The 26,048-nt window shown below is 47.4% G+C and overlaps 2 protein-coding genes across 3 annotated transcripts; both read right to left on the reverse strand.

Annotated features, from left to right (window-relative positions):
• Positions 1-787: 787 nt before the first annotated feature.
• ALDOC (aldolase, fructose-bisphosphate C) lies at positions 788-4,405 on the reverse strand. Its single transcript, XM_068530077.1, has 9 exons — positions 4,295-4,405; positions 3,103-3,224; positions 2,805-3,016; positions 2,637-2,691; positions 2,382-2,542; positions 2,177-2,260; positions 1,759-1,933; positions 1,419-1,618; positions 788-1,289 (listed from the first exon to the last, which is right to left on the reverse strand). Exons 2-9 carry the CDS (start codon positions 3,212-3,214, stop codon positions 1,194-1,196), a joined length of 1,095 nt encoding a protein of 364 aa, XP_068386178.1. The 5' UTR covers positions 3,215-3,224; positions 4,295-4,405; the 3' UTR covers positions 788-1,193.
• A 624-nt stretch (positions 4,406-5,029) lies between these two features.
• On the reverse strand, positions 5,030-25,942 carry SPAG5 (sperm associated antigen 5). Of its 2 annotated transcripts, XM_068531328.1 has the most exons (24): positions 25,814-25,942; positions 25,110-25,235; positions 19,520-20,610; positions 19,241-19,415; positions 14,036-14,110; positions 13,315-13,407; positions 13,085-13,219; positions 12,753-12,872; positions 12,538-12,630; positions 12,322-12,435; positions 11,883-11,976; positions 11,576-11,723; positions 11,394-11,496; positions 11,072-11,205; positions 10,721-10,859; positions 7,776-7,887; positions 7,522-7,608; positions 7,140-7,260; positions 6,911-7,022; positions 6,449-6,529; positions 6,132-6,287; positions 5,977-6,051; positions 5,465-5,545; positions 5,030-5,226 (listed from the first exon to the last, which is right to left on the reverse strand). In XM_068531328.1, the coding sequence occupies exons 1-24, from the start codon at positions 25,862-25,864 to the stop codon at positions 5,155-5,157; spliced, it is 3,588 nt and encodes a 1,195-aa protein (XP_068387429.1). In that variant the 5' UTR covers positions 25,865-25,942; the 3' UTR covers positions 5,030-5,154. The 2 variants fall into 2 exon arrangements, with proteins under 2 accessions (XP_068387429.1, XP_068387430.1); XM_068531329.1 differs by lacking the exons at positions 5,030-5,226; positions 5,465-5,545; positions 5,977-6,051 and having other exon boundaries at positions 6,208-6,287; positions 6,460-6,529.
• Positions 25,943-26,048: the final 106 nt, after the last annotated feature.

Here is a 26,048-nt window from a genome sequence, read left to right on the forward strand (position 1 = left end):
CTGGGCCTACACTCCCATATTGCAATAATTAGCTGGGCGGAGCATTGGTTGTGCACTTCACACAGAGCATGGCCTCCCCAGTTCACACAGAACACACAGCAGGTTCTCTCATCTTTTCATCTGCTCAGATAGACCCAGGTGCTCCACCTACAGCCCCACGTCCAAGCTAAGTGGTCAAAGTTCATTATGAGACTTCACCAGGTCTGCTCTTGCCCAGACCCTTAAATTGGCTCCCTCTGTGCCCCTATCTATCCCAAATGGGAGTGAGCAATAGCTCTCGGCAACCTCCTAGATACCCTGCTGTGTCAGGCATCGCTGAGCCCCGGCGATTTTCCCTGTTGGGCAACCCAGGTGCTCCTTCTGCAGTGGCTCCCCCTGGTGAAATGTGTCAAGCCTCAGCAGGGCTCAACACAGCTGAGAGGTGAGAGACTCCTCCCATCGCCTCTTATCCCAGTTTGGGGCCATGTGCAAAAGCTGTGTTCAGAAGTAGCTTGAGTCCTGCCTCACTCCATCCTTCTGCACCTGCTGCCAAGTGCCTCTGAAGTGGCAGTTCCCGAAAGACTCACAGCCCTCCATACTGCCACGCTCCAGCCTCGGACATCAACAGCAAGAGCCTGAGCTGAGAATGGTGACTGGTTGTGCCCCACCCCCCCAAAACTTAAAGCCCAGTAAAACTCAAAACCCACCCTCTCCACCTCCACAGTCGGAGAGGGCTGAGACAGTAGTCAGCAGAGATCAGAAACTGGGAGGTGGGAATTGCATGTGTAAAAAAGACAGACAAAGTAGCATGTTTTGCTACCATTTATTTGCTATGTGGTAAGTACCCAAAGCATGAGTCAGCTCTGGTGCCCTACCCTCTGATCCCAGGAGAGAGGGTGGGCAAGGAGAGCCCAAGGAGAAGCAACCCTGTCATGGGGAAATTGTGGGGGCTGGCAGAGGCAGGGGGGAGACCCAGGCATCCTGCTCTGACTTCTAGCAAGTTCTCCTGCCCTCAGTCATGAGGGGCTCCCTATCCTCCCATCCAATGGTCCCAGGTGCAGCAATCGGAGAGGGGAGGGGAGGAGAAAAAAGGAAGATGACTCAATGCTGGGTGGAGGCATCTCCACTCTTCATGGCTACTTGGCCCTGGCCGTAACTACAGGCAAAATTGGGTGCAGGTGGCCGGGCTGAGGGCTGTGGTATGGAGTGGGTACTCAGTAGGCGTGGTTGGCAATGTAGAGGGATTGTGCTGCCGCTCCACCATCTTCTCCGCTGCCTTCATACTTGCCCTGGGCCGCAAGGCCATTCACCTGCAAAAGGAAGGGGGTAAGTAGGCCAACCCAGTCCACAGGTGCTGAACCGTCCCAGACTACAGCCTCTGGGTGCTGACCCTGCCTGCCTACACACCACCTCCCCACCCACCACCTCTAGCTCCCAACCTCGGCCCGCTTGATGAACTCCTCAGTGGCGGCCCCAGCATTATCCCGTTGCCCTCGCCAGGTGTTGAGTGCAGAGGCCTGCAGGGCACGCCCATAGGAGAAGGTGAGGGCCCAGGGCCGGGGAAGGGGGCATTGGTTGATAGCATTGAGGTTGAGAGATGCCTCCTCTTCACTCTGACCCCCAGACAGAAAGGTCACTCCTAGGGTGGAGAAGAGAAGACAAACTGATTGATCGCTCCTTATTTTTCCAGGGTAAGGAACCCCTGGAGGCCACAAGAACGGGGGAAGAACGTGAGAATAGGTCTTAGGGAAAGGAACAGGTTTGGAAGCACGGTGGTACCTGAGATAGCTGGGGGCACAGTGCGACGCAGGGCAGTGACAGTTGCCATGGCGATCTCCTCTGGGCTATACTTAATGGGACAGGCATGGCCAGGGGTCACCATGTTGGGCTTGAGCAGGGTCCCCTCCAGGTACACGTGATGGTCACTCAGGGCCTTGAACACCGCAGCCAGGACCTGGGGATCAGAGGAGGTTTACTAAAGTTCTGGGCCCCTGCCACTCACTACATTATGTTCCCTGTCTACGGCTGGGTGGGCATGACTGTGAGGGTGGGTACAGGTCAGACTCACAGGTACATTCTGGGATCAAGTAAAAGAGTGCTTGAGGAAGGTGCCTGCATCTGAGCCAGGGACTGTGGGGAACAGGCTCCCTGTCAGGCTTTCTCTGTGGTATATGTCTGTGCCCAGGTGTGGACTCACCTTCTCTGTAACATACTGGCAACGTTTGAGGTCATGGTCTCCATCAGGCAGGATCTCAGGTTCCACAATAGGCACAATCCCATTCTGCAGGTAAGAGCAGAGTAGCTTGGGATGGGCAGTAGGTAAGATGGAAGAAAGCCATGTAACCCTCTCACCACCAGGCACAGAGCACCCATCTGACCCCCTCTCACACACATAGGCACACCTGCTGGCAGATGCTGGCATAGCGGGCCAGCACGTTGGCATTCTCCAGAATGGCAAGTGCTGAGGGTGTGCGTTCACTGATTTTCAGCACGCAGCGCCACTTGGCGAAGTCGGCGCCATCCTTCTTGTACTGGGCACAGCGTTCCGAGAGCCCATCCAGCCCTGCAGGCATAGTGCCAGCCTCATTACTCTGCTCCTCTTTGCCAGCAGGAACCACCCAACAACCCTGTGGTCCTGAAGCCCACCCCTCCTGTACCTTGAGTGGTGGTTTCTCCATCAGTCCCGGCTAGAGGCACTACACCCTTGTCAACCTGCAGGGGAAACACAGGCACAGAACTGAACCCAGGCAGGATTCCGCTTGCCACCCCTCACACCCACACACCTATTTCCATGCTCAGCCCCCATCCAGGGCCAGTGGCTGCACCTTGATGCCCACGACAATGCCCTTATCCTGGATGGTACGGACGAAGAGGACACCATTATCATCTTTCTGGTAGAGTGTCTCATGGAAGAATATGACACCTCCAATGCACTTCTTCACACGGTCATCGGCACTGAACAGGACCTGACGGTACAACCGGCGGTTCTCCTCTGTGTTCTCCACCCCAATTTGGCTCAGCCGCTTGGCCATGCTGCCTGGGGGCAAACAACGTAGGGTGGTAAGGTCATCCCCAGGGCTCCCTGGACACCTCTTCCCCACCTGACCACAGGCCCCGACCTACCTACAGACTCATCTGCGGCCAGAATGCCTTTGCCTGGGGCCACAATCCGGAGGGCAATGTCAGACAACTCCTTTTTCTGCTCAGCAGAAAGGGCTGGGTACGAGTGGGGCATGGTGACAGTTCTGTGGAATGGAGACAAGGTATCAAAGCTGGACCCCACCCACTACCTCCTCTGCTTCCTCTCCTGTCCATATGGAGAGGAATGGCCTTTTCCTTCCACCCCAACAAGGAGGGGCTGGGAACAGGGCAGCAGCAGTCCTTGGCGTGGGTCCTGGGCATTAAAATGGCACCAATCCCTCTGACAGCTAGCAGGCTCAGGGCCTCAGTTCCCACATCTCCTTTTGTCCCTGATGGGCACCCTTCCCAGCCCCAGGGTGGGGGTGGGGAGGTGAGCAGCCCCAAAGCTGCAGGTCTTCTTATGAAACTACTGCCCAAATAAAGATGCCAACGCTTTTTTCACTGAATTTGGCCCCTTCTTCAGGTGGGCGTAAGCCCTGGCCTTTCCAGCTTCCCTCTTCTCATCCTCAGCAGGGCCCTGAGAGAAAATGCACTTACTTCAGAGGCTTCAGAATGAGGCAAAATTACCCATCACCCCTCTTCCCTCAGCTTCTGGAGGAAAAGAGTGGGGGTAGGGAGGAGGAGTGGCACAAAAAACGGCCACAGGCTTCCATAACCTCTTCTCCATTCCGTGAACCTAACTGCCTAGGCAGTCAGGAGAATGGGAGCAGAGGATCAGGGTTGAAAGGAATGAGGAGAGAGCCTGAGAGGAGAGAGAGGGAGAGATGCAGGAGCAGCAGGGAGGAGACTTGTGGGGAGATGATGGTGAGACAGGCTAACTAGTCAGGTGGAAGGACCTAGACCAGGGGGACCATGAAGGGAGGAGAACTGGAGAGGGAACTCAGCCTAGGAGAGGGAGCAGGCTGGTCTGGGTGAGAGAGGCTAACCCCAAGGAAAAATCCAGTAGGCAGAAGATTTGGGATTGGAAAAGCTGCATAAGAGCTTAAGAGGAAGGAGTGGGAGAAGCTGAGCAGTGGTGTGGGGTTTCCAGTGGACAGAAAGGAGAGCGAATGTAAGGAGAGAGCTGAGAAGGCACATCCAGGGGCCCCCAGGAGCAGGGTAAGGAAGGCAGAAAGAAGAGTCAGGGAGAGGAAGCGGAGATGCTGAGCAACTCCCGCTTCGCCCCAGGCCTCACCTGTGCGCGGCGAGTTAGCTGCGGCAGCCGCAGGAGCAGCTCCGGTTCAGGTCCGCAGCAGCTGTGGCTCCAAGCCCGGCTCCTGTAAATGAGGCTGCAGCTACTGCAGAGCTACGTGACTCCCCCGGAGGGCGGGGCCAGCACCACCCCGCCTTGGCCACGCCTTCTCCCAGGACTGGAGTCAGTGGCAAGGCCACGCCCACAGAGGCGGGGCGACGAGGTGGAGTGACTACTCTGCTGGGATCTCCGAGGTGGTTGCGCACTGTCCCCCTCCCACCTCCTGGGCCAGCCACCAAGGCCCCATGGGCAGGAAATGGCCTCGCCTCATTTCTGCCACAATCGCCTTTACCATGTGCAGAGCACTGTGATGGCTGTTGGGGACGAAGCCTGGTCTGGTGAAGGAGTGTCACCTAAACAATCACAACAGTTGGGTTAGGTGGGACACAGGCACCAACAGTGTGGGAGTCCAGGGCAGAGAGTAAGGAACTGAGTTTCTCTGTCCTCACCCCCTTATTCACCAGGGCTACAGGCAGTGAGCCAGGGAACAAGCAGTCCAGTGACCAGAGTATTTGGGGAAGAAAAGGTGTCGGGGTGTGGGGGGAGACTGGCTTTGGCTCTAGATGCAGTGGGAGGAGTGTGTGGAGGATGCCCAGGCAAGAGGGCCAAGCTGCCTCTCCCATGACCTCATCCACCCACCTCCTACCCAAGAAATAAGGTTCAGTGAGCCTGAAGAAATACATTAAATATACTTTATTTAAATAGCATTAAACAGAGCTGGCTCTAAGCCAATTGGTCCTGGTGTTGGGGTAAGGGAGTACTGCAGGTAAAAAGGGGTGAAACAGAGTCCAGCTTTCAGTTTCTTAGCTCAGAAACTCCAGCAATCCCTGTAGCTCCTTGCAACCCCTCACGACCTCTGGGATGGACAGCAGAGTCTGGCAAGAGATACAGAAAAGGCAGCTCAGGGTCACAGGCCAAAGGCCCAAGGCTCCCAGCCCCAAGAAGCACCCACTGAGTTAGAGGGGGGAAAATGGAAGCCACAGAGAAGGCTGCAATAGTGAGTCAGGCCCAGCTCTCAGCAAAGGCTGGGAACCACAGCTATGCTCATCAGTACCCCCTGGGCCAGGCCTTATACCAAGTGCCTTAGTTGCATCAACTCCCTCCCTCCTTTACCTCATAAATATGCTGAACAATGTCATCTAGTTTCTTTAACTCCTTGTCAGAGCGCCGCAGATTCTCTTCCAGGATGTTTCTCTAAAAAGCAAATAGGATGCATAAGCTCTACGCTTAAAAGAACAACATAGCGGGCATCCCTGGTGGCACAGTGGTTGAGAATCTGCCTGCCAATGCAGGCGACACGGGTTCGAGCCCTGGTCTGGGAAGATCCCACATGCCACAGAGCAACTAGGCCCGTGAGCCACAGCTACTGAGCCTGCGCGTCTGGAGCCTGTGCTCCGCAGCAAGAGAGGCCTCGATAGTGAGAGGCCCGCATACCGCGATGAAGAGTGGCCCCCGCTTGCCACAACTAGAGAAAGCCCTCGCACAGAAACGAAGACCCAACACTGCCAAAAATAAATAAATAAATTTAAAAAAAGAACAACATAGCTTGTGGGGAAAGATAAATATGGCAGGGCACTTGCTAGTGGTGACAGGAAATAGCCCTAGAATGACATGGAAATTCTTACATGGCTCTGGAACTTGACCATGAGTTTTGCCTTCTCATTTTTCATCTCCAGGAACATCACCCTCAGCTTGTCCACCTATAGATATGTTCAGATCAGTCGGGGCACAGCCTAGGGTTCCCACCAGTTGCCCAGCTCTTCTGTTAACTCTGAGTCACCTCCTGGGAGAGCCACACTTTCTCCTGGATCCAGTTAGTGGCCATGGGCTGACTGTCGGGGTTCAGCTGGCCTGCCAGGGTCTCTTGGAGCACCTTAGTCTCTGTCTCCGCACGTCGAAGTGAACGGGTGAGCTGGGTCACCTCCTCTCTAAGCCTCTGGGGATGAGAATGGAGAGGTATCTAGTAGCCCTCAAAGGTCCTCTCTATCCTTATCCCATGTGGTGAGCAAGGGTAGACCAGGGGACCCAATTCCCACATTTGGGACCCTGGCTACCAGTGACATAGAAGGCAGAGGCTGGGCATCATGATGAACGTACTATGAGCTCACCACTCTTGTCTATCTGCTCTAGGATCTTCTCGTTCTGCTGCTGTATCACTTCCTGGAGTTCCTTTTCATTCTGTGAGGAAAAGGGAGGTAAGAAGGCAGTGGGAGAGCTGGCTTCTTTGCAGCCCTTGCCAGGAGATAGGATTTTGTGCCTGACCATGCTCAGCCCAGGTGATACCAATTGATAACACTCCAATTCTTCCTCTAGGGCTATGTCAGGCCAGGCACATTTCCATGTTGAGAGAGTTCTGCTGGAGTTCTAGGTCAGCCTGGAAGATGGGTCAGTCTATAGCTGGTTCCCAAACATGTGAATTGGCTGACCCCAGGAAGGGCAAAACTAGGGCAATGGTTGGAAAATCTCCACCACCCAGATTCCTGGAGAGACAACAGCTCCCAGTGGGCCCTCACAGTTGCCCCAGTTCTTCATCGCTTCACTTCCAGGCCCCTCCTCCACCTTGTAGCGCAAGCACAAGGCCTGGTTCAGCTTCTCTATGTCCGCTTCCTTTGCCTTCTGGGCTTCCTGATGCTGTTCTTCCTGGGCCTGCAGCTGAGCCTGCAGATCACATCTAGGGGAGCGAAGAATTCAGCATTATTCCTGTCCCCACCAGGGGCTGCCCGGGCCCTTGACATAAGGGGCTGCTCACCTGACCTGCCCCCTCTCACCAAGACTGCATTCCACTCACATCTTTCGCTGCAGAGTCCTGACAGCCTCTTCTTTAGACTCCTGCAGCAGGGAACATAGGCTCTGAAGCTCCAGAGTCATAGTACTCATTTCTGCCAGGCTATTCTCGATGCCTGGGGTTTCTGAAAGAGAAAGTACTAGATAGAGGTAGAGCCCTTTAGCTCTGGAAGGAAGGAGCGTGTAGCTATCACTTCCACAACTCTTATCCATGTTCCCCACCCACAGGATCTGAATGTCTGGAACATTACCGATCCCAAAAGGCAGAAATGAAATGAGCCCAAGTAAAATTGAGGTTTTTAGAGCAAAGCACTTCTCACTGCTTTAGTCTTTATCATCACTACCAGATCTAGAAATGAGGCAGGATCCCTGGGGCCCATCCTAACCTGTAGGCTGATGGGAAACCGTTGATGCTACTCTGGTGAAAGCACTCTTGTCACTTCCAAGCAAGGGCACAGGAGCTGATTCTGGCTCTAAAACAAAATGCAACCATGGTAGAGGGCCCCTCTGGTGACCCAGTCAAGGGTCGGCCATCACGGGAGCCAGGGAGAGACAGGGTCTGTTGGCGGCATCTTCAACAGCTGAAGATATCAGGAGCAGAGTCACAACTTTCCCACCCCTAAATTCCAGGGCCTTTAACCTTCATCTGCCACTGCTGTCAGGGTGCTTCCCAAAAAGGTGCTGTCACTGGGCAGAGGGTGTTCCTGGGAAGGAGCACAGGCTTTGCTTATCGGGAGGGTCTCTGGTTCAGCCTAAGGGCAAAGGAAAAAAAAACGTCAGCTGCTTTTCAGGGATAGTGGGTTCCCTGAACTTCCAGGTATTCACCGGCCATCTCCTCGGGATGCTGTTCTATATGTCACCTCTCTTCTCTATCTTCAACTTCTCCATTAGCTCCTTTCCCTGAACTTAATTCTCTCTCACTAGAACAACAATTAAAAAAAAAAACAAAAACCCTTCTTCTTACCTTAAGTATGCTTTTAGCTACTGCCTTTTCTTTTTCCCTTCCATTAAAAAAAAAAAGAAAGAAAAGCCTACATTTCTTGCCTAAAATTCTCACCATGTATGGACTCACTAGCCCACTACACTCAGGCTTCTGCCCCACCATTCCACAAAAATTCTCATTATTTGGTACACCAATGGCATCGGACACCTTTCAGGTCTTATTTTACCTGACCTATGTGATAACCAATGACCATGTTCTTTTAGAAACTTCATTTTCTTCACTTGTGTGACATGACTCTCTCTCCTTCACAGGTAGGACTCATGCCTTTCTGGCTATTTCTTCTCTCTATCCACAGGTCTTTCTTTAACTGTGGGCTCCTTTTGGTTCATCCTTGACCCTCTTTACATTCCCCAGGTGGCCTCACCTCAGGAGCTCCACAAAAACATCTACTTCTACATGGATGACCCTTCAATCTGTCTCACTCAACTGGACCTTCTCCCAATCTCCAGGCCCAAAGGCTCAACTACCTGTGAAAAATCTACCAGATTGCTCCACAGTTCATCTGAAATTTAGTATGTATAAAGCTGAGCTAACCATTTTTCCTGTCCCACCCCACCAAAAATCTATTCCTCCACCTGTATTTAAGATCCTAGAGCAGGGGAGCAGCAAATTACAGCCTGTGGTTCAAATCTGGCCTGCCACCTGTTTTTGTAAATAAAGTTTTATTGGAACACTGCCACATCCATTTATTTATATACTCTCTATGCCTGCTCTTGAGCTACAAAGGCAGAGTTGAGTAGCTGAGACAAAGACCATGCGGCTTGCAAAGCCGAAAATATTTATCATATTGCACGTTACAGGAAAAGTCTGCCAATCCCAGTTCTAGAGTGTCGCCATCTTTCCAGCAATCTAGAGATCATCATTCACTCTTCCACCGTACTCCTATATCAAACTGGTCACCACGTTGTTACTTTTTTGTTTTAGATTTTTTTGATGTGGACCATTTTTAAAGTCTTTTTTCTTGAATTCGTTACAATATTGCTTCTGTTTTATGTTTTGGTTTTTTGGCCGCGAGGCATGTGGGATCTTAGCTCCCCAACCAGGGATCAAACCCGCACCGCCTGCATTAGAAGGCGAAGTCTTAACCACTGGACCGCCAGGGAAGTCCCCGTTCTGTTACTTTTACTTCCTAAATATGTATTGAATTCATCCAATTCATCCCCTCCTCCGTATCCCTTTAGTTCAAGCCTTAAAAAATCTGGCCTCCTGCCTAGCTCTCCAGCCTTTTCTCCTTATCATCCTTGCCCCACATAGCTCCTATAATCCAATCATAAAGAGCTACCTCCCAGTTCCCAAACTCGCCACATTCCACATGAGCAGGGCCTTGGCCTTGTTCACCTGTAGTCCCAGCACCTAACCCAGGTCTTGTCACAAGGTAGACACTACAAAAAGTACCCATAGTGCCTCTATGACTTTCATACTATTCCCTCTGCCTGGTGGGCCTTCCTATATACCCAACCCTGCCCTACAAACTTCTAACCTCAAGACTCTGCCCAAGAGTCACCTGCTCTGAGAAGACATCTTAACTCTCAAAGGTAAAACTGAGGCTCCTTTCTCTGTGGTCATCCAGGCAACCCTCAGTGGCCATCCAGGCAACCCTCTATCACAATCACAAGCCAAGATGACAAGTTTACATCTGTCTGTCTTCCCTGCAAGACTGGATTCCTGTGCTTAGCACACACTGGGGAATGGGGTCAGATCATAAGCAATTCGATTTCAGGATTCTGGCTGTGCCTTTAACTGTTGAATAAGCTAACTAACGCTGCATTCTGAAAAATACCCATTTATTGTTCAGTGCGCACTGTGGGGAAGCCAAAGAAGCAAGGCTAAATTTCTGCTTTCTTTAAATACAGTCTAGTTGAAGAGACCAAACATCCAAGGAAAATTAATACAAGTGCAAAAGGAGAGTAAGTTCATGAGGAATATAGCAGGAGATCACTGAGTCCACTGATGTTTGGGAACATTTCAAAGAAGAAGGTGAACCAGGGAGGATTTTAATAGGAAGGAAAAGGTCTTTCCAGTTTGAAGATAGAAGAGAACGGACGTGGTAACAGCACGCATCTGGGTGCGAATGGGGATGAGACGTGTGTGTAGTACGTAGGCAGTCTATGGGAGTAAAGGGTTCATAACAGGGAGGTAGGAGACAGAAGAAGAAAAGTTTGAGTGACAGGTTGAAGACATCCTGTAGGCAACTGAAAGTCACTGAAGGTCACAGAGATGGAACAAGAGTAGAATTTTAGGAAGACCATTCTATACAGTAAGGATACAAGTGGAAAAACTTTCAGTAAACTAGGATTAGAGGGGAACTTCCTCAACTGGATAAAGAATATCTACAAAAAGCCTACAGTTAACATCATACTTAAAGGTGAGAAACTCAAAGCTTTCCCTTTAAGGTCAGGTACGAGGCAAGGATGTCCCCTCTCACCATTCCTTTTCAACACTATAGGGGAAGTTCTAGCTAACACAGTAAGACAAGAAAAGGAAATAAAAGATATACAGTTCGGGAAGGAAGAAATAAAACCATCTTTATTCGAAGATACTGATACAATTGTAAGGGAAGAGAAGGAAACCCCGGACCCTACCTTCTCCTTTAGTTTTGTCTGCAGGAAGAGGGTCAGGCTACGGAGTTGCTCAGTCAGCACCCTTAGCTCTTGGGAATACTGGCGTGTCTTCTCCAGGTCTTGCTGCTGTTTCTCTGCCATGGTGCTGGCCAGTTTAGCCCTGAAATATGGAAGGAACAGAGAAGATGGCCAAACACCAGGTGACCTTCTCTGAGCACTTCTCCAAATCCCCACACAGAACTGCGTTCAAAGAGGGGAAACAAGAGGCTCTCGAACCCTGTCACAATTCCCTTCTTGGAGACTTTAGCTTCTAGAAGCGGTCCTGGGAGAGATACACACTAACAGGGAAGCACAGAAAGGCAGAGGTCTTACTTCAGGTTCTCCATGGTGTCCTTCAGGTCCTCACACTGCAGGCTGCGCTCCCGGAGGACTTCCAGGGTGGTTTTCAACTGACACTCAACCTGGCCCAGCTCCAGGTGAGCAACCTGATTCTCTTGTTCTGCAAACTGGGGAGACAGGAGCAGGAAGGAAGGCAAGGAGCGAGGAAGGGAGGGGGGAAAATGCATCTAAGTGGGAAATTTTAGAGTCCTGGGAACAGAGGCTTTTTCCAGTCCAGAGTCTCAAACCTCACCTCAATACCATCAGGGAAGAGTCACACTCCTGCAGCTCCCCTGCCCCAAGCCATCTTCCTTACCTCCAGGGTCTCCTTTAGGTCCTGCACCTCCTTGGCCAGGACCGCCTGTTGTTGCTGCAGCTCTGCCTGCATATGTTTTAATGCCATCTCTTCCTTTTGCCATCTGCCAGAGACCTTACGTTAGATCCCATTGGTCCCATATCCTGGATGCCTACTGCCACAATAACCTGAGAGGAACTCACTGAGCAGCCTTCTCCTCACTGCTCTGGGTAAGCTGGCAGAGCAACTGATCCTTCATGGCCAGGTCCTGTGTACAATGGGCATGCTGACTCTGTAGCTCTTTTAGCTGACTCTCCATGCTGGCCAGAATCTGCAGCTGAGCCCGGAGATCTAGACCAAAATTATCCAAATGACACCATGTGGTCCCCAGGCCCAAACGTCCCCACACTTCTGCTCTAAGACAAGTGCCCTAGAGCACTTTCTTGCACCACTGCCACACCCCAAGCCTCAGCAGGGTACAACTGCTTGCACGCATGCACACACACACACCTGTTGTCAGGCGACTGTTTTCCAACTCCAGTTGTTCTAGTTGGCTTTTGCAGTCCTCTAAATGGGAAGAGACTCGTTCCAGCTCCCTGGAAACCTAGGAGAAAAAGACAGTTTTCCTCCCACAGCTCCTCCTGAATCAAGAGTCCCAAGACTTAGTCCAGTTTCTCTTTCTGGACAGGACAACAAACCACCTTGTTCCTGGGCAAAAACACTGCAGCAAATAAGTCTGATCCTCAGGAAAATGTAGAAACAGGAGAAAAGCTGCTGAAGAAGGTGCTGAAGGCCATCTTATAGCAAAGGGACTGGCTGGTCTCCAAACCCACAGATGGAAAGAAGACAGGTCCCAGGGAGGAGGCTAATGACACCACTCATCAGAAAGGCCTTCTGTAGAGAAGAAGGAGGAAACCAGGCCTAAGCAGTCCCCACCCCTGGTTTGTACCTGCTGCTTTTCCTCAATTGCAGCGTCACGTTCCTGCAGGGTCTGCCGGCTCTTGGCTGTAAATTTCTCTGTGAGTTGTCGAAACCGGCTCAGCAGAGCTGTCCATGTTACACACTACCAGGGGAAGCAAGCAGGTCAGAAGAGCACCCTTGAGAGAAGACTCCTAACAGGGCTGGCTGTGAGCAAAGGAGCAGTATAATGGCCCCAAATACTCACATCCAGTTGCATGGATATCCAGTCCTGCTGCAAGGCTGAAGTAAGACTTGCTGTCTGCTGAGCCAACCCTTCTTGCTCAGTATGAAGCCCTACCTACATGAGAAGGATTGTCAGTGCAGGGGGCCCTGTCCCTCTGGATACAGAGAAGTAGGGGTACATGACCATCCTCCCAGTGTGTCAGTATGGATCCCAGGAAAGAATATGCCCTCAATTACCAGTTGGGTCTGGGTTTCCTTCAAAAGGCCTCTGAATTCCCCCATGGATGCCAGGTCCTGTTCCAGCTGGCTGATGCGCTGGCTGGCGTGTGCACAGAAAACCTCTAGCACTGTCTCTGCCTGTTTAGAGAAGAGGTTGAGAGGACATTGTGGGCAGAGGAAGGATACAGCACAAAAAGCCATAACTATCCGTCACACCAGTAGTTTAGTTCATTATTCCCCAGTGCAAGCAGTTCTCAGGCCACCCATCTGTGTCTCAAGTCAATTTATGTTCCTGCAGGAATCTTAGGAAGAGACCTCCCACATCCAGGAACAAAAGCCTGACACCTTACCGCATCTTTGCCTCTGAGGGCCATTTCCTCTCTGTGCTTTGCCTCCTCCCTTTCTGCTTTGAGGCTCTGGAGCCTTGCCCTCAATTTCTTCAACACATCAAAACAGCAGGACACCAAGGTTTCTGTACGCCGAGACTATAAGATAAGAATCATATGCTGTGTCTGGTCTCTTTATTTGGCTGAATTTCAGTCTCACCAAAGGCCTCTGCCTCCATCTGCATGCTGCTTACCTCCTGACTCAGAGCAGTTTTATCTTCATCTAAGTGCAGCAGAGATAGGTGAAGCAAGGATATCAGCTCTTTAGAGACCAGCACCCATGACTGCTGTAGAGGGAGAGATGGTTAGGCTAGATCAAATAAAGTCATTAAGCAGGAAGTAAGCAGGGACACTGAGGAGGAAGCCACCAACCCCAATTTCACGCTCCCAATAAGGAAGAGATGTTCTTAACAAAAGGAAACCTCCGGGCTTCCCTGGTGGCGCAGTGGTTGAGAATCTGCCTGCCAATGCAGGGCACACGGGTTCGAGCCCTGGTCTGGGAAGATCCCACATGCCGCGGAGCAACTGGGCCCGTGAGCCACGATTGCTGAGCCTGCGCGTCTGGAGCCTGTGCTCCACAACAAAAGAGGCCACGATGGTGAGAGGCCTGAGCACCGCAATGAAGAGTGGCCCCCGCTTGCCACAACTAGAGAAAGCCCTAGCACAGAAACGAAGACCCAACACAGCCAAAAATAAGTAAATAAATAAATTTTTTAAAAAAACAAAAAAACAAAAAAAATGATGCAACTCATTTGAGCAGCTAAAACAATTATTTAAAAAAAAAAAAAAAAAAAAAGGAAACCTCCCTTCACTACCATGGCTGAGTACCATCCATCATCTGCTAACTGCTCAGGAGTCGCCATTCTTGATCTTCACAGGAGACCCAGCAATGGTATAAGGTCAATCAGCACTTACCATGACATTCCTGGCCTGCCGCAGAGCCTGTCCAATCTCCTGGCTCTCCTGAAGATGCTGAGGTTTCTTACTCATCTAGTTGGAGAAACAGAGTTGCCCCTTTTGCATAGGCAACATGCACCACCAGCAGCTCATTCCCCCTACCACCGAGATACAGGAGCCTTTCCCATTAAAATCAGGAGCAAGGCTCACAGCTTGATGAAGCCAAGTCAGAAAAAATCCAGAGGTAGGTAAAAAAATTACTTTTTAAAATAACTTTTTTTTCTGATTATGTGTTTACTGTAAAATTTTGGAAATAGGAAAGTGAATAAAATGGAAAAAGAATCATTATCAATTTCACCCCTAGAGCAGTGATTCTCAACCAACAGTACAGCACCCACCCCAAGAGATTTCAATATACCTCCACACCAGATTTCCTTGCTATAGGGATTTGCTGTAACTGATTGAGTATGTTACCTCCCTCAGGTGTCAGGGGGAGAAAAAAGTTGTAGACTACTGATTTAGAAAGAAATAACTATATTTAATAAATTCTAAGATGATTGCCTTTTTACAATTTTTTTTTATTTTGGCCGCACTGCATGGCATGTGGGATCTTTGTTCCCTGACCAGGGATCAAACCCGTGCCCCCTGCATTGGAAGCACAGAGTTTTAACCACTGAACCACCAGGGAAGTCCCTGTCTTTACATTTTAACACCACTGACATTGGTATGCATTCAATATTGATAGTATCTTAGATTTGATGAAAGACAGTAATGCTTAAGAAAAACCACAATTGAGATTATAATATATAAATAAATTTGGGGTCCTGCTTTTCTTACTTAATTTTATTATACTAATGTTATTTAGCCCTGAGTTTATATTTAGTCTCCTCATTGAGAGCCTGAGACTAGGATATGTGCTTTAGGGAGACCTATCAAAGTGGAGTATCACTCGTTTTTAACTTCTGCTGACATTTTACCTCACCTCAAAGCCTCTTAGAGGTTATATGAACTCTGAACTCCTTTCTTTTTTTTTTTTTTCTTCTTTTTATTTATTTATTTATTTTTGTTGATCTCTAGGTATCTTTTTTTTGGCTGGGCCATGGGGCTTGTGGGATCTTATTTATTTATTTTTGGCTGCGTTTGGTCTTTGTTGCTGTGCGTGGGCTTTCTCTAGTTGCAGCAAGTGGGAGCTACTCTTCGTTGTGGTGTGCAGGCTTCTCACTGCAGTGGCTTCTCGTGTTGTGGAGCACTGGCTCTAGGTGCGTGGGCTTCAGTAGTTGTGGCATACAGTCTCAGTAGTTGTGGCTCACAGGCTCTAGAGCACAGGCTCAGTAGTTGTGGCGCACAGGCTTAGCTGCTCCGCAGCATGTGGGATCTTCCCGGACCAGGGATCGAACCCATGTTCCCTGCATTGGCAGGCGGATTCTTAACCACTGTGCCACCAGGGAAGTCCCTGAATTCCTTTCTTTAAAAACCATGAACATTAAACTTATTTTTCCATGCTATTAAAAACTCTTGGCACTCCAGTGGTTAGGACTCTACACTTCCACTGCAGGGGGCATGGGTTTGATCCCTGGTGGGGGAACTAAGATCCTGCATGCCGCACTGCACGGCTGGAAAAAAAAAAAAAAACTCTTCATAAATATATTTTTAAATAACTGTAGGATATCCCATCTTATGGATGTACCATTATTTTTCATTTTTTAAAAGTTATCATCTTTATGCAGAATTTTTTTTTTCCCCTTAGGATTTATCCCTAGAAGTGGGGTTACTGGGTCAAAAAGTTTGAACTGCTTTGAGCAGTTTAAATTGCCTTCAAAAATGGCTGAACCCGTTTAAAGGCATAATGTTCAAACAAGAGAAAAAAATTTTAAATGTAATATTAAATACAACTGTTTTAAAGCATAAAAAAAAAAAAAGATTGAACCAATTTATGCCCTACTGACGACAGGACAATGCTTACCACTATTATCTATTTTATTCTTTGCTATTTTGTCAGAAGAAAATAGCATCTCATGTTGCAATTTGCATTTCTCTGATTACCAGTAATGGTAACCGTCTCAAATATTTATTTACTACTCATTTTAATTTTCTTAATCTCTAATGGTCTGTTCATTATCTTGGAGCAGACGAAAATCTTAGTGTGCTATGTGGAGTAGATAAGTATGATTTCAAAGGCAGCAGAGCCGTAGAGAAACTTTGAAGTTCTGAGAGAAAAGTGGGGAACCTTCATTACTGCTGCAAGGCAGCCATCGTCTAGGAAAAAGCCTAGTGCTGGAGCAGCAGTGCTGAGTCACGATGCTGCAGCAGTCTGGATATAAGGAGGCAGATCTCTTAGAGTTCATCGCTCCCCTCCCCAGCAAAGCAGACATTGTTCCCGACTGCGTCATGCAGTAAGGCACAGAGTTACCCCTGGAGCCCTGGAACAGGGCACACATACTGCTCAGGGCTGGCCAGTCAGGCAGGTGATGAGGTTAGCGTGAATGAGGCAGCCAAGCGGCAAGGACATGGCACTGTGATGGGGAATGGCTGAAGGCACTGTCATTTCCTCTCTTTGGTTCTGCTCCAGTGGTCTCTAAAAGGATTTGGCAAGCTTCAAGGAAAGAGGGTACAAGGCCAACTCAGGGATGGGGAACAAGGTCAAGGACAAGAGGAAAGGATACAAAAATAAGAAAATACAGGAATGATGAGCCTATGGCTTCCAGGATTTTGACAAAAAGTAAAATCATTATTTTGAGGATATTTTCAACCCAAAGGAGGTCTTTGGAGTTTTAGAGACCATCTTTTTTTTTTTTTTGGCCGCGCTGCGCGGCTTGTGGGATCTTAGTTCCCCGACCAGGGATTGAACCCCGGCCCTCGGCAGTGAGAGCGCGGAGTCCTAACCACTGGACTGCCAGGGAATTCCCGAGACCATCTCTTCTTAGCAGCAGCCACCTATTACCTCAACAGTCACAACACTGAGGACCTCAATTCCTTCCCTGACACATTCCCTTACTTCCTCGGCCTGTGCTGTCACAGCAGGATTCCTCTTGAACAATGGTCTTTAAACTGTTTTCCTCTCATATCTCCTACAGTAATTTTGAAAGCTGGAGTACTCTTACGTTTAAATTGTTACAAAGGCTGTAATTTCCACCACCTTATAAACATTGACAGTTTGAAATAACACTGTTACATCACTCTTAAATATACCCAATGGTATAAATGTTACATACACCAGAATGATTTTTTTTTTAACGTTTTTACTGGAGTATAATTGCTTTACAATGGTGTATTTGTTTCTGCTTTATAAACCATAATGATTTAATACCTATTTGATACCTTTAGAAAATACACAAAGGGGACTTCCCTGGTGGCGCAGCGGTTAAGAATCCACCTGCCAATGCAGGAGACACGGGTTCGAGCCCTGGTCCGGGAAGATCCCACATGCCGCAGAGCAACTAAGCCCATGTGCCACAGCTACTGAGCCTGTGCTCTAGAGCTCGCGAGCCACAACTACTGAGCCCACGTGCCACAACTACTGAAGCCTGCACGCCTAGAGCCCGTGCTCCACAACAAGAGAAGCACACCGCAACGAAGAGTAGCCCCCGCTCACCGGAACTAGAGAAAGCCCGTGCACAGCAACGAAGACCCAACACAGCCAAAAATAAATAAATTAATTAATTTTTTAAAAAAATGACGTTCCTCTTTAACAGAAATTTTGTATCATCCCTTTTTCTCCTTGAACCTCTATTTTTACTCCTCTCAGAATTTTATCCTAATAAAACATACTTTTACACTTTAAACTCTGATATTAGTATCTCTGCAACGACAACAAAAGTTCATCTAAATTTAAATAAATTTAAAAAAATTTTTAATTCCTCTGACCATAAGATTTTAAATTTATTTATTTATTTATTTATTTATTTATTTATTTATTTATTTATTTTTGGTTGCATTGGGTCTTTGTTGCTGTGCGCGGGCTTTCTCTAGTTGTGGCAAACGGGAGCTACTCTTCGTCGCGGTGCACAGGCTCCTCATTGCAGTGGCTTCTCTTGTTGCGGAGCACGGGCTCTAGGCGTGTGGGTTTCAGTAGTTGTGGCACACAGGCTCAGTAATTGTGGCTCGTGGGCTCTAGAGCGCAGACTCAGTAGTTGTGACACACGGGCTTAGTTGCTCCACGGCATGTGGGATCTTCCCAGACCAGGGATCGAACCCGTGTCCCCTGCATTGGCAGGCGGATTCTTAACCACTGCGCCACCAGGGAAGTCCCACGTAAGAGTTTAAGTGAGAAAACTCTCTTTTGGATGGAGAAATATTTTCATCAGTTGTATACTAATCACTGTAATAATACAATTTTTAATTAAAATCATAAACATATCCAATAAAATTTTACTGGAGATCCATCTACTAATGAAATAGATGGAGCATCCCTCCCCTTATTAGTTCATGTGTCTGTGATTACTATAATTCCTACAATAAGACATAGTTCAGCAAGAATTCTATGCCTATTTTCCATTCTTACAGATACAAGATTTATGTGAGGGAATTCCATGGCGGTCGTGTGGTTAGGACTCTGCTCTCTCACTGCCAAAGGCCTGGGTTCGATCCCTGGTCGGGGAAATGAAATCCCACAAGCCATGTGGTGCGGCCAAAATAAAAAGATTTCTGTGAGAAAATTTCTTCACATAAATAATGGGAATAAGCAGGAATGAAAGAAGGGAAGAAGGGCATGTCACCCAATTCTAGGAGCTCCTTTGGAGATACATGCCGAAAATCTCACAGTGAACTTCCATCCACTGACATAACTGAAGTCTTCCTTCAAATTTGTTCAAAGCACACAAAAATGACATGTTACATAATCATTGCAGTCAATTGCCTTCTCAGCACGTACACAAATGTTTTCTATTGTCCTTTGAATGCTGCCTCTTGACAATGTAAGATTCAGGACAGGTAGTAAATATGCTCTTCTTTATAGTAAAGTTAGTAAATTGGGCAAGGGTAATTGAGAATGGGGAAGTAGGAAAGAAAACAAATTAGTAAAGAGTGCATTTGGAAGATGAAGATCTAGAAACCGATTCCTTTAAAACTTTCCTTGCTTGCATTCCCTTGGAAGGTCTTGATGTACCCCAGGGGTATAGTGAGTACCAACAGCTCTAAGGGATTTTCCAGATCCTCAGCTTTTATACATATTCTAAGGAAGAGGGCCCACTGGGGTCCTCCACACTTTGGGAAGAACCTTCTTACCCCACTGGAAGAGGTGTCAGTCTGTGTGCTGCTGTCCTGAACTTCTGGGTGAGGGCCAGTCAGCTGGCTCTTCCAGTCCTGCAGCTGGCGGGAGAGAACCTCCAGAATGACAAGAGAGTTCAGCAGGTTATCTTCCAGGTCATGTCGAGATAAGGCAGTGAGATCTGGAGGACGGCTGCAGTAGGAAGAGAAGAACATGAGAAGAAGAGAGGGAAAGGGATGGGAGTGGCAGATCCAGGTGAATGAGGTCCAGGAGCACAAAGATACAGGGATACTTACCCCCATAGAAGGTGCTCTGTCTCAGAAGTACTGTCCTTGGTGCCCACCAGGCCTGTTTGGGATGTGTTTGTACTCCTTTCCTGCTGTGCTGGGGGAGTAAACCAAGTCCCCACCGAGCAAGTAGAGAAAGGGGTAGTGCCAATCGCAGCATCCCGAAACACAGAGGGAAGAGATAAGCTCTGGCGGAGATTTTCCAGCATGACGGAGGTATTTACACCTTTTTCCAGCCAGGCCAGAGGAGACATCCAAGGCCCCATATCAGAGACGGGAATGCTACCAGCATGTTCTACTGCTGGCCCTGGAGCTGCCTGGGATTCCATTTCTCCTGGATTTGGGGTCAGGCCTATGGATGGAATATCATCCATATTTGAGACAAGTGCTTGATCTCCCAGTTCGGCCTCCTCAGGGAATGTGGGAAAGCTCATTTCTCTCTCCTCTATAGTTCTGTGCTCTAAAATTTCCTCCCCTGGGTCCACAAGACTGACAGGGAAATCTGCTGCTAAGACAGTTGAAGGGGAAAGCCAGAGCAGGGAGGAAGGCAACAAGGCATTACTTTCAGAAGGGACTAAGTCCTCAGGCACAGCCTCAGCCCTACTGTCCTTCAGGCTTTCCTTGGAGCAGTGTAGCTGTTGCTCAGAACAGGGATTTTGTGGGTACTCCAACAGATGGGATGGAGGATCCTGAAATGTAGGTTTCTCCGGCATAGCAGGAACAATTTCTGAAAAGTTGTCTTCCATGCAGGGGGCCACCCCCTTTCTCAGCAGATCTCCTGGCCTCAAAGGCTCATCTAGAGAGAAGCTGTTTGTCTCTGCCATGGTATCTAGATGGACCTCGAGTGTAATGTTTTGCTGCTGCCCCCCTGGAGAAGGTACAAGGACCATGGTTTTAACCACATTGTCGCCCAGTGGGTCTACTGCTTCCTCAGATGTTTTGGGAGTAGAATTGGTTTGGGGAATCAGATTTAGGGGCTGCTCATCTGATTCATGTTGACAAGCTTCTAGACATGTTGAGGGATGGCTGAACTGTTCTGAAGGGGCGTCTGTCTTCTTAGCATTGACAAAATCCAGTGGAGATGAGTTGTTGCTGCCTTCCTGCCAAAGGAAACAAAAGTAGTTGACTAATACAGTCAGCTCTGGTTCCCAATATACAGTTATGGGTGCAGGATACTGTCTGAACTCAAAAAAGGAAAGAGTTCTCATTACCTTTACTTAGGTAAGAACTTGGCTAAGCCTTGCTACTTACTACAGAGACCCAGTAGAAAAGCTGGGAAGCCATTCTGGGTCCTTCCAAGTGAACCAGGTTACAGTATAAACAAGTCTAAGATAATCTATCCATGTCACGGGAAGATGGTGGCTTGAAAGTGACCCCACTCTTCTCCAATACTAATTCCAACCCACTTCTAGGGTAGGAGGGACCCCTGGCTCAAGTTCTACAGTTGGTATAAGATTTTCTTCCTTTTGGAACAGACGAGAAATTGGGGACTAGAGTGAGAGAGCACTTGGCCCACAGAGATCTATGTACCGTAGGAAGAAAGGGCAACATCAACCTGTGCCAGTGACCTAGTCTCCTTGACCGCAAGAACTGAGGGTATCCTGAACACATGGGTTGAGGCCATTCAATCCTTGGGATTTGAAGAGCTCTAGCCTTTGTAGCAGAGGAGAATGAAGAGCAGAAAGACTCTTCCTGGTGCCCTGAAAAGGGAGTGACAACCTCCCAATTGCTGGTTCATAGGGACAGAGACCACTGCACTTTCTACCACTTGCAGGGCTGCTGGTCCTGAGACTCAATGAACAAAAAAAGGAAAATATGAATGTACTTATGTGGATCCAGTAGCCAGAGAAAGGACAAACCCTAAGATAGTTAGGAAAGGTAGGCCCTACCAGAACACAGCTGACGGAAGAAACAGATAACAATTTGCACCAAAAAATATATGCATACATAAGAAGATCTGAGTACAACTCACACACACAAAGACTTTCTGGAAATAATAAATATTACTTTTAAACCAAAAATTTTAGTAATATGCATTGAAAGAGGATGATCAGAGTTAAGACAAGAATACTGGCCTGGACAATCAAGTGGAAGACATATCTTAAAGACAAAAATACAAAGAAATGTAAATCTGACGGAAAAGCTAAGAGAACTGGAAAATAAATCCAGCAAACCTAACATGTGAATAAAAGAAGTTCAAGGAGAAAAGAGAACACATACAGGTGGGGCACTGATTAACAAGTATTAGAAGAAAATTCCTCTAAGGTAAAGAAAGATCTGAGTTTGCATATTAAAATGGCTCACCAAGTTCCAAGCAGGACTGACAAAAAATGATAAACTTTCTGAACTACCAGAACAACAAAACTATTTTAGAAGCTTTAGATTATAAAGACCAATTATTTACAAAAAAAAAAAAAAGAATTAGACTTACATGAAATTTCTCATTTACAGCAGTGGATGAAACTTTAAAACATAAAGTTGAGCTAAAACTTCTGATATTCTAGCAATGTCCTTGGGTATTGGTTACAACGATGTGTGCTTTATACAAGTTTGTTAGGCTCAATGTTTTATGTACTTTCATGTATTTTATTTCAAATTTTCAAGTTTTCTTTCAAAGTGCTAAAGGAGGGACTTCCCTGGTGGCACAGTGGTTAAGAATCTGTCTGCCAATGCAAGGGACATGGGTTCGATCCCTGAGCCAGGAAGATCCCACGTGCCGCGGAGCAACTAAGCCCGTGTGCCACAACTACTGAGCCTGCGCACCACAACTACTGAAGCCCGTGTGCCTAGAGCCCACGCTCCACAACAAGAGAAGCCACCACACTGAGAAGTCCGCGCACCACAACCAAGAGTAGCCCCAGCTCGTCGCAACTAGAGAAAGCCGGCACGCAGCAACGAAAACCCAACGCAGCCAAAGATAAAAAATAAATAAATTTATAAAAAACCAAAACAAAACAAAAACAAAGTGCTAAAGGAAAAGTAGAAAATAAAGGGGATGGCAAAGAGATACCAGGCAAAAACAAACAAAGAGAGCAGAGGCAGCAGTTTTAGTATCAGACAAGGTAGAATGTAAAGTTATGGCACTATTACGATAAAAGACAAAATTAAAGATATATGGTATAAAAAAATATAAATCAGTCGGCACTACATAGCCCAGAAGCTAAATATATAAACCAAAGGCTTTCATAAATGTAAAAATGACCTTAAAGTTTTTGCTGTGTTTATCAAGTTCCTATTTATTCCTTTTAAAAATCACTTAAGGAGAAGATATTTGCAAATCATATATCTGATAAGGGGTTAATATCCAGAACAGATAAAGAATTCCTACAACTCAACAACAACAACAACAACAAAAATAATTAAATTTAAAAATGGGCAAAGGGACTTCCTTGGTGGCACGGTGGTTAAGAATCTGCCTGCCAGTGCAGGGGACATGGTTCGAGCCCTGGTCCGGGAAGATCCCACGTGCTGCAGAGCAACTAAGCCCGTGCGCCACAACTGTTGAGCCTGCACTCTAGAGCCCGCGAGCCACAACTACTGAAGCCCGCGCGCCTAGAGCCTGTGCTCCACAACAAGAGAAGCCACCACAATGAGAAGCCTGCACACCGCAACAAAGAGTAGCCCCCGCTCGCTGCAACTAGAGAAAGCCCACACGCAACAAAGAAGACCCAACGCAGCCAAAATTAATTAATTAATTAATTAATTTAAAAAAAAAAAAAAAACCTCCCAGGAAACAAAAGTCCAGGACCAGATCATTTCACAGGTTGAATTTACCAAAATTCAAAGAAGATTTAATACCCATTTGTCTCAAGCTCTTCCAAAAAATTAAATAAAGAGAAGGAAACACTTCCTAACTCATTTTACAAGGCCAAAATTATGTTGATACCAAAATCAGACAAGGACAACACAAAACTCAACAGATCTGGCAGACTAAAAAAAGTGCAAGGACAGAATAATTAACTATCTGCTGATGGATATAATAGAATGTGACATCCTTTGAATAGTAAATATGCTTTTTTTCATATGTTCATGGAACACTCAGAAAAATTCATCCTATACTTGGCTACAAAGACAACAGATTACAGTCTGATCATAATGCAAGAAAAAAAATTTAAAAGGTGACACAAAATGGTTTTTAAGCACTTGGAAATTAAGAACGCCTCCTAGATAACCCCTGGATTAAAGATAAAAATCAAAAGAAAATTACAAACTAGCTAAAAAGCATGACAAAGGATGACTATTTATAATATACACTTAGAAAATGATGAAAAAGAAATTAAGAACCCCTCCTAGATAACCTCTGGATTAAAGGTAAAAATCAAAAGAAAATTACAAACTAGCTAAAAAGCATGACAAAGGATGACTATTTATAATATACACTTAGAAAATGATGAAAGAGTTAACAACCCAATAGAAAAATGAGCAAATAATATAAATAAGCATTTCACAAAAGAGCAAACCCAAATAACCAACTCACAGGTAAGAGATACACTCACTAGTAGTCAGGAAAATGCAAATTAAAGTAACAATAAGATACCACATCAGACTGGCTAAAATTTTAAAGATCTCTAACAACTACTACAAGAGGTGATGTGGGGAAATGGATATCGTCATACAATGCTGGAGAGAATATGAATTGTAATAGCTATTTTAGATAGCAATCTGACAAAATTTAAAATTAAAAATATCTTTCCTTCAAACCAATAATCCTACTCCTGAAAATGTATCTCATCAAAATAAAGGTATCAGTACAAAGATATTTACATTAGCATTGTTTAATGTAAATATCTTTGTACTGATCCTTCAAACCAATAATCCTACTCCTGAAAATGTATCTCATCAAAATAAAGGTATCAGTACAAAGATATTTACATTAGCATTGTTTGCAGAAGCAAAAAAAGTGGAAAGATAAATGACCATTTATGACTAAATTATGATTCATGCATACCACAGTATCTTATGAATTAGCTCTACACTAGTTGACATGGAGGGATTTAAACCACATTGTTAAATGAGAAAAGCAACAGGCAGAGAAATGTATACAGTCAATCCTCATTATTTGAACTGTATACAGTCAATCCTCATTATTTGAACTGAGACATAGCTATGTCTCTCAAGACCTTTCACAAAAGTACAACTCAGTGTGGGCAGTTCTACAAGGAGCTAGTTTCAACTCCGGTGGTCCAGGAACCCTGTCTGGAAGTGGTGTAACTTGATCCCAGGGGAGTTTTGACTACCTCTGGGAATGGATGGACATTGCCTCATTCTTGCAGCTGACTGACATCTCCGTAAGTGAGTCCCTATTAAGAGGGAGACCACTAACCAAAGTGATAGTATTTCTGAGACGTTTGGTAAAGACAGAATGGGGGAGGAGGTGATGAAAAAAACTAACAGCTAAATAGAGGTGCGGGTTCTCAGTGGACTTCCTTTAGCGACCCTAGGGTACCTCTCTGTTGGCCTGAATAGCTGTAAATGGATGTCACCGAAGAAGGAAACTTCATTATCGTTATTAATTACGTTCCAGCCCTGGCCCTCTGTTCCTCTGAGCTCTCGGCCTCGGCAAAGAGCCCAGTCGAGAGGCTGGCCAGGCGAATCTCACCTGCAGCCCTAGCTTGCACAGTGATGGGGTGGACGAGTAGGCTATCGGGGGCCCTGTTCCCGAGTTGGTGAGGGCACCAGGTTGCAGGATAAGTTCTCGGAGAGGCGTTCTCATAGCTGCTTTTCCCTAAAACAGAAGAGAGAATGTGAGAAAGCCTGGGCTCTGCCAGCCTGCCCGAAGAAGCTCCCCTCCCTCCCTAAGAAGCTCACGAGCAATAACAAGAGTAGGCTCCAGGGCTTCCCTGGTGGCGCAGTGGTTGAGAATCTGCCTGCCAATGCAGGGGACACGGGTTCGAGCCCTGGTCTGGGAAGATCCCACATGCCGCGGAGCAACGAGGCCCGTGAGCCACAACTACTGAGCCTGCGCGTCTGGAGCCTGTGCTCCGCAACAAGAGAGGCCGCGACAGTGAGAGGCCCGCGCACCGTGATGAAGGAGTGGCCCCCACTTGCCGCAACTAGAGAGAGCCCTCGCACAGTAAACGAAGACCCAACACAGCCAAAAATAAATAAATAAGTAAATAAAATTAAAAAAAAAAAAAAAAAAAGAGTAGGCTCCAACCCCAGTCCTCTGAACATCAGGACTAGCATTAGACTCCACATGCACCCGTCCCCAGGCTCGACCCAGCTTTCCACGACGCCCGGCAGCCAGCGACCCCGACCCGAAACCCCGGCCCATCTCTCCCTCCATGAGGCACTCTCGCTCACCGGTTGGGGCGAAGGCGACACGCTAAGGTTCAGTTTTTTCACCCGCCACATCTTCAACACAACACAGGGTGATCACCTCCTAGACGCAAGAAGCGACGCCATGCTCACCCGCCGTCTTTATTTGAACCTGCTCCGCGCTTCCCGATTGGCTGCGAAGTCTCAGTGCGTCAGGTGGGCGCGTCCGCTCCGGGCTCGAGCCCGGCGGGCGGGGGCGTGGCCTGTATTGGACCCGCCC

Source organism: Eschrichtius robustus, chromosome 20 (genome assembly GCF_028021215.1).
Source record: "Eschrichtius robustus isolate mEscRob2 chromosome 20, mEscRob2.pri, whole genome shotgun sequence".
Taxonomy (NCBI): Eukaryota; Metazoa; Chordata; class Mammalia; order Artiodactyla; family Eschrichtiidae; genus Eschrichtius; species Eschrichtius robustus.

Coding starts and splice junctions, on each gene's coding strand:
- ALDOC (XM_068530077.1), bottom strand. CDS start 3,214: ATGCCCCACTCGTACCCAGCCCTTTCTGCTGAGCAGAAAAAGGAGTTG. Junction 2,692..2,804: donor GCATTGTCGTGGGCATCAAG/GTGCAGCCACTG, acceptor TTTCCCCTGCAG/GTTGACAAGGGTGTAGTGCC. Junction 2,261..2,381: donor ATGCCAGCATCTGCCAGCAG/GTGTGCCTATGT, acceptor TCTTACCTGCAG/AATGGGATTGTGCCTATTGT.
- SPAG5 (XM_068531328.1), bottom strand. CDS start 25,864: ATGTGGCGGGTGAAAAAACTGAACCTTAGCGTGTCGCCTTCGCCCCAA. Junction 20,611..25,109: donor TGTGCAAGCTAGGGCTGCAG/GTGAGATTCGCC, acceptor TTCCTTTGGCAG/GAAGGCAGCAACAACTCATC. Junction 12,873..13,084: donor CCCTCAGAGGCAAAGATGCG/GTAAGGTGTCAG, acceptor TTCTCTAAACAG/GCAGAGACAGTGCTAGAGGT.